Below are 9,936 nucleotides of genomic sequence, written 5' to 3'. Positions count from 1 at the left end.
GTGGGGACGGGCACCTGGCCCCAGGCAGAGAGGCCAGTACCGGGGCAGGGCGTGGGGACGGGCACCAGGGCAGGGCGTGGGGACGGGCACCAGGGCAGGGCATAATGGAAGGCATCGGGCCAGGGCGTGGGGAGCACCAGGCCGGTAGGTCTTGCTGTGGTCGGTGGGGGGTGCAGGCGGGACTGGAAGGTTGGGATGCAGGGAGGGGCAGCCCAGGAGCCCAGCCCCCATCTTCCAGGTGCCCGGGGGTGTCGGCACCCGCAGGCCCCACTCAGGCTATTTTTACCCCACGGCTCCTGGCGCGGTTACTCATCTCTGCGCCATTTGGACAGAACCTGCCTCGTTCGCACCAGCTGAGAGCCAGAGCCCACTCCCAGCCCTGCCTCATCTGCATATATTTGCATTTGAATAGCAGCAAGAGGGGGCATAAGCAGGGGTGTGGGAGGGGGAGAGAACGGCTGTTCCCAGCCTGACCCCCCCCGGGGAGTTTTCACACCTGGAGGCCCCCCCGCCCGCCCCCCATCCTGGGACCATGGACCTTGCTCCACATGGGGGGCCAGGCTGGGGGAGCCTAGGGGGGGCTCTGTCCCACTGTGGAATGTAACACGGGTTCCCAAAACTAAAAGAGAGTGGGGGGGAGGGGGCATCCCCCCCATCTGATCAGACCAGCCCCGCCCAGCGCTCTGTTCCTGGGCTGCGGCTGTAAATCAGCCCAGGTAATGGGCCCCCCTGGGGGCAGCTCCACCAGCTAATTGGGCTCAGCTGCAGGAGTGGCTCCCTCGAGAGGCAGCGTCGCTGAACCCCAGCCTGGCTCAGCCGCAAAGTGCCCCCCCGGGGGGGTCCCACATGGGCCCGGTGCAGAAACAACAAAGCTCAGAGCCCTTGGCCTGGCCTCCTGCCCCAGCCCCCGACACCAGCTGGGCCTGGTCCGCACTCAGACCCGGGCTGGGCCTCGGCCGCGCTCAGACCCCGGTGCTGGGCTGGGCCTGGTCCGTGCTCAGACCCGGGCTGGGCCTCGGCCGCGCTCAGACCCCGGTGCTGGGCTGGGCCTGGTCCGTGCTCAGACCCGGGCTGGGCCTCGGCCGCGCTCAGACCCCGGTGCTGGGCTGGGCCTGGTCCGTGCTCAGACCCGGGCTGGGCCTCGGCCGCGCTCAGACCCCGGTGCTGGGCTGGGCCTGGTCCGTGCTCAGACCCGGGCTGGGCCTCGGCCGCGCTCAGACCCCGGTGCTGGGCTGGGCCTGGTCCGTGCTCAGACCCGGGCTGGGCCTCGGCCGCGCTCAGACCCAGGTGCTGGGCTGGGCCTGGTCCATACTCAGACCCGGGCTGGGCCTCAGCCGCGCTCAGATCCTGGTGCTGGGCTGGGCCTGGTCCGCGCTCAGACTCCGGCTGGGCCTCGGCTGCGCTCAGACCCCGGTGCTGGGCTGGGCCTGGTCCGTACTCAGACCCGGGCTGGGCCTCGGCCACACTCAGACCCCGGTGCCGGGCTGGGCCTGGTCTGCACTCAGACCCCGGCTGGGCCTCGGCCACACTCAGACCTGGGCTGGGCCTCGGCTGCGCTCAGACCTGGGAGCACAGAGATGATGTGATCCCCTCGGGCCAAACACCCACGGGGAGCCGGGCCAGCCTGGCCGGCTGCATCTCCTCCCCCAGCTCCAAGCCAGCAGCCAGCCACCGAGGGAATAACCCAGCACGAGGCTCTGGTGTTCAGAGCCTGGGGCCTGGACCAACACCCTGCTGGGTTACATGCTGCTCAACAGCTGCTGCATCCCACCCCAGAGGCAGCTGCATTTCAGTGCAAGCAATCCCTGGTGGCGTTGCCATGTGCCACTAAACCACTGCTGCGTCAGTGCCAAGTGCCCCCTTTGCACCGAGGCTGGGGGCTGAGAAGGGCGCAGGGAATAGCATCATGCCCAGCGGGTCCCCTCCCACTGTATCGTGCCAGGGCCGCCTGTGTGAACCCCGTCAGCCCTGCAGCCACATGTTCAGTCTCTGGTGTTTACAGCCAGGCCCCTGGGCCTCCCCAAGGAATCCGGATCTGGGGATCAGACCCCAACCCGAGGGCCCCCCGCATCACCACCAAGGCTCATCTCGGGACTTGGCGCCCTGCACCCCCTGGCAATTCCGGCTCCTTGCTACGCCCCTGCTCACCCAGGCTGACAGCGCTGCGTGTGCCACAGGCGCCAAGGCCCTGCTCTGTAATTTGCCTGCTGATGTTACTCACTGCAAGCTGGGGAGGGGGAAGGGGGCTCGGGTATTTATAGCAATCAGCTCCTGGAGCAAGGATCCTCCTTTTCCCAGCCAGCCAGGCAGGGCGCATGAGAAGCAGTGTCCGGAGCACAGGGAAACTGAGGCAGAGAGGAGCTGGGAACTGTCCAAAGTCACCCAGTGGGTCAGTGCTAGAGCTGGGAAGGGATCCCGCATCTCCGGCTCCAAGGGCTCTGAAAGCCCCGAGCAGAGCTTCGAAATCCGCAGACTGGGGCAGGCGTCTGGGCATCACCCCTCCCCCTAGGCCCATTTCCCACCTGTCTCCCCTACATCCCACCCCCAGCAGAGCCAGGCCTCCCACAGGCCCCCAGCTTGGGCTGCTCCCAGCCAGGCTCAGATTAACCCGCTCGGCTTCCCGGGAGAGGCCCTGGGTTGGGATCTGGCCCATGGCATGTGACAGCAGGCATGTGCAGGGGGCGCAGGGCGGGGGGACAGTCACGCAGCTGCCCCCGCCCCCCAGCTCCTGCTTCCCCAGGGCCCGGCCCCAGCACAGGTGGCAGAGCCATTGTTCTGTTCTCAGCGAAGGCTATTTATACCCAGGGACACCACGTGCTGCTGTCTATAACTGTATCCTTCCGCCTACTCAGGGAAAGTAGTCTGTCTGTAAAACAAACTTGGGGCGAGCGCTCGCTCAGACTGAGGCCGGGCTGGACTCCCCTCGGCCAGGCGTCCTGCAGTGGAGAGCGGGTGCTGGGGGGGTACGACCCATCTGCCCCAGCCTGGGGAAATAGCTCTGCCTGGGCACTGGGAACCACCAGACCTCAGGCCGGGAGCCTGCACCTCCGTGAAACGCTGTTCATCTGCGAGTTGGCACCCCTAGCGCTGGGGGCGGGTGGGGTCAGGCCCCTCCTGAGCCCCCCTCCTGCAGTACAGGCCCCCTAGCGCCACACTGCCAGAGGAGAGCGCCCCCTGCTGAGCCCTCGCCTGCTGCCTGCAGCACAGCGCCCCCTGGTGCCGAGCCTGGACAGCCGGGGAGAGCGCCCCCTGCTGATCTCTCACCCTGATCCCTGCAGCACAGCGCCCCCTGCTGATCTCTCACCCTGATCCCTGCAGCACAGCGCCCCCTGCTGACTCCTGGCTCCCTGCAGCACAGCGCCCCCTAGTGCCCAGCCTGGAGAGCCAGGGGAGAGTACCCCCCTGCTGACCCCCAACCCTGCAGCACAGCGCCCCCTAGTGCCCAGCCCGGACAGCCAGGGGAGAGCGCCCCCTGCTGACCTCTCACCCTGATCCCTGCAGCACAGCGCCCCCTGCTGACTCGTGGCTCCCTGAAGCACAGTGCCCCCTAGCGCCCCCAGCCTGGAGAGCCAGGGGAGCGCGCCCCACTGCTGACCTCTCACCCTGCAGCACAGGCCCCTTAGTGCCGCACTGACAGGGAAAAGCGCCCCCTGCTGAGCCCTCCCTGCAGCACAGCGCCCCCTACTGCCGCCCGGACAGAGGGACAAGCTCCCCTTAGTGAGTCCCGCCCTGCTCCCTGGGTGGCTTGGGGGTTTGCTTAGACGTCTCCCAGCCACAGAGCGACTGGGCTGAACCTGGCGTCGCTTTGAGGCCCGACGCGCTCGGGGCATGAGGGGCAGCCAGTGCAGCCGCAGGCCGGACACCTCTGCAGGATTCACCCCGGAGAAGGAGGGTGGCAAAGCAGGAGAAGGCAGCCTCAGGCCAGGCCAGCTGTGGGGCTGGGGCCCAGGGGGATCCTCACTCCCTGTCCATGCACCTCCTGCTGCAGCTGCGGCGCTGCTCGCGGGAGAGCGGGCAGCTGCGGGCAGTGGGCGGAGCAGGAGGACGGGGGAGCCGGCCACCTGCTGTGCAGCCAGATGGGAGGCACGTATGCCGGGCCGGTATCTGGGGCTGCAGCCCAGCTCAGGGCCATAAGCAGAGATGGTGTTGGAGGTTTCTGCAGCTGAACATTCAGGCCCATGCCCCAGTGAGACGAGCTAGGCTGGCAGCTAACCCACAGGCCTCCGGAGCCCAGCACTATCTTGGGCCTGTCTCAGCCCCTTCCTTTGCCTCAGTTTCCCCAGGGATAAGTCTGTTGACCTAGCCTAGAGCGGGAGCTCCTGGCACCGCACCCCTGACCTCTCACTGCTGCCTACACACCACAGGCATCTGCTTGCTGGGGGTGGCAGGGGCCTCCGCTCTGGAGGACACTCACTCCCACACTGCCCTCTTTGGTTTCAGGGAGATTGTTCGACGGGTTATGGAAGCACCTCGAAGCCCCACTGGGCACAGAGGAAGAGATCTAGAGAGGGGAAACTGAGGTACAGAGAGATGACGCATCTGTGGCAGAGCTGGGAACCAAACCCAGGGGCCGATTCAAGTCTGAACCGTTAGCCCAGCCCTCCTGACAGTGCGTGTTTGCTGACCCCAGGAACTCCAAGCCAGATCCGCGTCCGGCAGGCTCCAAGCCCCACAGAGAAGCTAAGAACATAAGAACAGCCAGACTGGGTCAGACCAAGGGTCCATCCAGCCCAGTGTCCTGGCTGCTGACAGTGGCCAGTGCCAGGGGCCCCAGAGGGAATGAACAGAGCAGGGAATCACCAAGTGATCCATCCCCTGTCGCCCATTCCCAGCTCTGGCAAAGAGAGGCAGGGACCCCGTCCCTAGAAGCTCTGTTCCTAGTGGGGATTTGGGGAGTGCCTGACCCCAGCCAAGGCCTCTGGCAACACGGATTGGCCCTGCAAGTCTGGAAGGACCTTGGGGCCCTGGCCAAGCGCTGGCGGGGGAGGTGCCAATGCCCAGCAGAGATTGGCACAATCAAGGATCCATTGCAGGACTCTAACAGAAGGGGAAGGGCTGACTGCCGGGAGGACAGCTTGAAACTGCCCCCGAAAGACCCACTCGCTGCTGTAAAACAGACCTAAAACGTTCCCCCCAATCCGACCAGCCACCCACCCCAACCTGCAGCAAGGACACCGAAGAAATGAACATCGCATGCCCATCAACACAGGATTGTCCAACCCAGAGAGCCCCCCAACTGTGGGATTATACCACATCCTCAGGCACCAGACCCCTCCAGCAGTGACCCACGCACACAGAGCCCAGCAGCCGGGTTGGTGTGACCTCGCTCACCCCCACACACACACACTGTGAGGGAGCTCGACGTGACCCCTGTATTCAGTTTGCCTGACCCCCTCCATTAAAAAAACCACCTCCATGGTTTGCAGCAGGCCGGTGAAGTGCAGCAAGAAGAGAGCCCTGGGGCCAGGGAAGTACCTTTTCTTTGGCCCATGAAATTCCAGCCAGGTTTGGCAGAGATAGTAACTTTTTAAGCCTCAGCTTGTGTCGCCAGTAGGGCAAAATCCTCATTGAACGCGAACATTCCCCAGCGCTGGGCCCGTGTCCCGACCGAAGCAGCAGCAGCACTGCACAGGAAAGGCCTGAGAAACAAACGTCTTCTGCAAGGAGGAGGGGACCCTAGCTGGGCTCTCTCCTGCCAAGCCCCCTGCCCAGCACACGGCCCTGGTGGGCCAGGCCATGGGCAGGGCCCAGAGAAGGAGGCAACTGGTCAGTATTTGTATCCTGCTCAGTCAGCAGCTCCTGCCAGTGTTGCAAGGAACAGAAACGGGGTTTTCTCGGGTGCCCTTCTGTCCCCCCAACAGCCCCAACTCTGACAGCACTGTGGTCCCCCCACGAGAGCCAGGGAAACAGAGAGTTGCCCCAGGCCACAAAGTGAATTGGGGCAGAAGCAGATTTGCTTTCAGGACCACTTGACTCCGAACCCGGTGCTCACTCCACCAGGCCAGGCCAACACTCGGCACCGCTGCAACTCCGGCTCCAGCTGGCTTATGCTGGACACCCAGAACCTGAGACGCCTGTGGGGGCGGGTGGGGGCACCTACCATCAATTTTGCTGTCAGTGACATGCCCAGCACCGCACAGGGACTCGGTGGCAGGGGCCGAGATAGAATCCAGCTCTCCAGGGCAGCATTCGGTTGCCTTAACTCTGAGATCCTGGCTTCACTCACGGCAGCTCTTCCAGCTCAAGAGCCAGTGACCTACAGACAGCCCCATGCACTGCGCGGTGGCCACTGGAACAGGCCGTCCAGCACACGGAGTGAGCCAGGGCTCGGGTGGGGGGCGTGCACAGGCCTCTGGCATTTCCGGAATGCTTGGCTTTGCACCGTCAATGTTCATGCAATGCAGGTTTGTGTGTTGTTTATATCTCAACAATATACACATCAGTTCTGTGTGTATCTGTGTAGACACACACTCTCTGTACACCACACAGACACTCCAGTACGCCTGGAGTAGGAATCCGATTGTCCATACAGTTGTGTGTGGAGATACGTAACTACTTACACCTCTCCTAGTGAACACTGCACACTCGACACAGAACCCGACGGCAGAAACAGAACCTACATGCACGAGTGTCCCTAAGTGTGTTCTGCTGATCACAGGAGTGGTGCTGCATTGTGTGTGTGGATACACAGACACACTCATTCCCGTAGCTATACGAGATGGTCCCTATTCGCACATGTGCACAACAGCAGAGCTGTCGAATTATTCATGAGTGTGACTATCACATATTGTGCACCCCCCAGCCACAGGCTGTGTCTGTGCACACCCAAGAGTGTGGGAACTCTACACACAGACATGGACAGCGGCAGCACTGGGGAGTTGATTGGTGTGTAATTGCACAGCACCGTGTATGCATGTTTGTGCCTGTAGGTTTGTGTGTTTGTGCCTCTGGGTGTATGTGCCTTTGGGTGTATGTGTTTGTGCATATGTGTGTGTGTTTGTGTTTGTGCATGTTTGTGCCTCTGTGTGTGTTTGTGTGTGTTTGTGCATGTGTGTATGCATGTTTGTGCCTGTGTGTGTTTGTGTGTGCATGTGGGTGGGTGGGTGTGTTTGTGCACGTGTGTGTTTGTGCACGTGTGTGTGCATGTGTGTGTTTGTGCACGTGTGTGTGCATGTTTGTGCACGTGTGTGTGCGTGTGCATGTGTGTCTTTGTGCGTTTGTGTGTGCGTGTTTGTGCATGTGTGCATGTGTGTGTGCATGTCTGTGTCTGTGCGTGCATGTGTGTCTATGTGTTTGTGCAAGTGTATGTGTCTGTGCGTGTGTTTGTGCACGTGTGTGCATGTGTGCATGTTCTGTTACTACAGCTCCTCGCGTTTCGATTTCAAGGAACCATTGTGGTCTGGTCTGTGCTCCTGCAGGGCACAGGCCGGAGACCTGCCCCAAAGGCATTCCCAGAGCAGATCTACAAACCAGCCAGTCATGATCTAACAGCCCTGGGCTAGAGAATCCCCCCAGACCCTTGGGGCTGCAGATCTGGGTTCTATTTTCTCTCCAACATGAGGCGAGAGACTCGCTCATTTCTTCCCAGATGAGAGGAGCAAACGTGTTTGTGCAGTTCCACTCGCCAGCACAGCTCCCACATGGGCGAGACCTGTGACCCCTGCGGTCTCTGGGCATCCAGCAGGATTGGCCTTTCGGAGCCAGGGTGGGACAGTGATGTCCCCTTTCTGAGAGCCACTTTGCAGCCCGGGTGTCACTTTTCCAAACAAGACAAGCAAACAGCAGCTGCTTTGGGTGCGAACTCCACATCTGGGGATTCCCCTGATGGCCACAGCAGGCGGGGGCCAAACCCCTTCACAGGAGTTTGTAACTCGCATTCAAGGTCCCTGCTGCTTCCTGAATCTCACCCAGTATAGCAGCTCACTGTGTGTGTCACTGTGTCGCTCTGTGTGTGTGTCACTGTGTGTGTGCTGCTTTGTGTGTGTGCATTGCTCTGTGTGTGTGGCTGTGTGTGGGTGTCACTGTGTGTGCATTGCTCTGTGTGTGTGGCTGTGTGTGTCACTGTGTGTATGCATTGCTCTGTGTGTGTGGCGCTGTGTGTATGTCACTGTATCGCTGTGTGTATATGGCTGTGTGTGTGTGTGTGTGTATGTATATATAGAGAGAGAGCGAAAGATCTGCCTGGGTTGGCTGGGATAATGCTCGAATTACCGACCAGCCATGCTGCTGGGATGTTACTAAGTATTACACAAGAGGACCGTGTATTTATAGATTATCGCAGGTGGGTTTTTTGTGTCTCCAGTTTAAAAACCCCTTAAAAGACACAGGATCTAAAGACATTGTCACTCCGCTCAGCCAGGGGGTGAATTAAATCGCTACTCTGGGTCCCGTCCCCCCCCAGACTTGGCTACTCCAAACACTTGGGCGACAGATCCGAGACTGCGGCTGGAGCTCTAAAGAAGCCAGGAAACCAGTTGCCGCTGGGCTCCCTGAGGGGCCGGGCCTCAGGCCTGACCCTGGCCAGCAGAAGTGGCCATCAGGCCAAAGCGGTTTTAGATCCCACAGAGCAAATGAAATTGGCCTGAAAGTTCCCCTGGCGCCAGCCACTGGGACCTGGGTTCTCCCCCCACTGCCCAGCAAGGGAAACCCCCCAGTGTGGACCCCTGGCTGTCCACACTGGGCGCTGGCTGAGTCGATGTAAGTTATGTCACTCAGGGTGTGAAGAGGAGAAGCTGAAAATAACCAGATGACTCCCGTGGATTTCACCAGACTTTGGATCTGCCCCCAAACGCCTCCTCCCCACCCCCAGCCCACCCCTGACAGCGGGAACATTTGGGAGTTTGGGGGTCGGAGGGTCCCACTGAAAATAACCCCCCAGTTCAATCCAACGAGCCCCCTGTCCCAGGGGCTGGCCGGCTCCCCTAGCACGACCCAGGGGCTGTGGGTGGAAGATCAGCCCCCGGGCCAGTGCCCGGCCGGACCCCGCCCCGCTAAGCCCGGAGTTCGGTTCCCTGCCCGAGCCCGGCGAGCGGGCCATTCAGGGCGCCGCCCGGACGAGCGGGTGATGGGCGCAGGGGTCACTCACGTGTCCCATCGAAGCGGGTGGCGATGGTGTCCAGGAAGGTGTTCTGGGGCGCCAGCAGCCCCCGCATGGCCACCGGCATGTCAGCACGCGGGGAAGGCTCCCTCCATCCTCCCGCGGAGCCGCCCCCCGGGGGGGGTCGGATTAAATCTGCAGCTAACCCGACCCCCCCTCGGCCAAGCGGCGCAGCCCGAGCCCTGGGCTCCCCCCAGCGCCCCGGAGCAGAGCCGCCGTCCCGTGCCCCGGGCAGGGCGAGCGGAGACTCCCAGGCTCGCAGCCCCGGCCCCAGCGAGCTTTTCCCGAGCCCCCGGCCAGGGCGCAGCGCAGCGCAGCGCAGCGCAGCGCAGCGCAGCCAGCCTCCGCCGAGCTTCTGAGCCCGCCCCACGCCGGCTCCCGGCTCCCCGGCGGCTGCCCCGCGCCGCCCTGGCTCTGGAGCCGCGTGGAAACGCTCCCGGGCGGGGCGCGCCGCCCAAGCTACTCCGCGTGACGCCCCCGGGAGCCCGGCCGGGGAGGGGCAGAGCCGCCCCCAGCTCAGCGGTTACCTGCTCCCGGGTTCCCGTCCCGGCTCGGGGAGGAGCTGGAGTCAGGACTCCTGGGTTCTTCCCCCGGCTTTGCCACAGACGGGGGTGTGTGTGTGGGGGGGTGACCCCAGGGGACCCTTCTTTGCCCGGGGCCCCCGGCGGCAGGATGCAGGAGGGGCCAGCCTCCCCCCGTCCAGCCAGGGAGCATCGATCTGCTAGGGCCTTGGCCCGCACCCTGCAGCCAGGGCTTATTGCAAAGGGGGGAGGGGGGACTGGGGGTCTCTCCTCTAGTCCCATTGGGCGCTGGCAGGTTTCAAAAGCAACTTGGCCAGG

General features: G+C 62.8%; 1 protein-coding gene across 1 annotated transcript in view; it reads right to left on the bottom strand.

Annotated features, from left to right (window-relative positions):
• The window catches only part of KCNH3 (potassium voltage-gated channel subfamily H member 3), a 27,691-nt gene extending 18,442 nt beyond the window's left edge, over positions 1 to 9,249 (bottom strand). Inside the window, exons 1-2 of the mRNA XM_075061244.1 lie at positions 9,086 to 9,249; positions 915 to 1,535 (exon numbers count right to left, since the gene is read on the bottom strand). Of these exons, the coding sequence (XP_074917345.1) occupies positions 915 to 1,535; positions 9,086 to 9,164 (700 nt within the window). The 5' untranslated portion in view covers positions 9,165 to 9,249. The remainder of the gene's footprint in view (positions 1 to 914; positions 1,536 to 9,085) is intronic.
• Between the last annotated feature and the right edge of the window lie 687 nt (positions 9,250 to 9,936).

This window comes from Chelonoidis abingdonii, chromosome 26 (assembly GCF_003597395.2).
Source record: "Chelonoidis abingdonii isolate Lonesome George chromosome 26, CheloAbing_2.0, whole genome shotgun sequence".
NCBI lineage: Eukaryota > Metazoa > Chordata > Testudines > Testudinidae > Chelonoidis > Chelonoidis abingdonii.
Note: the sequence above shows the minus strand (reverse complement) of the source record. Positions and strands in the feature narration are given on the sequence as shown.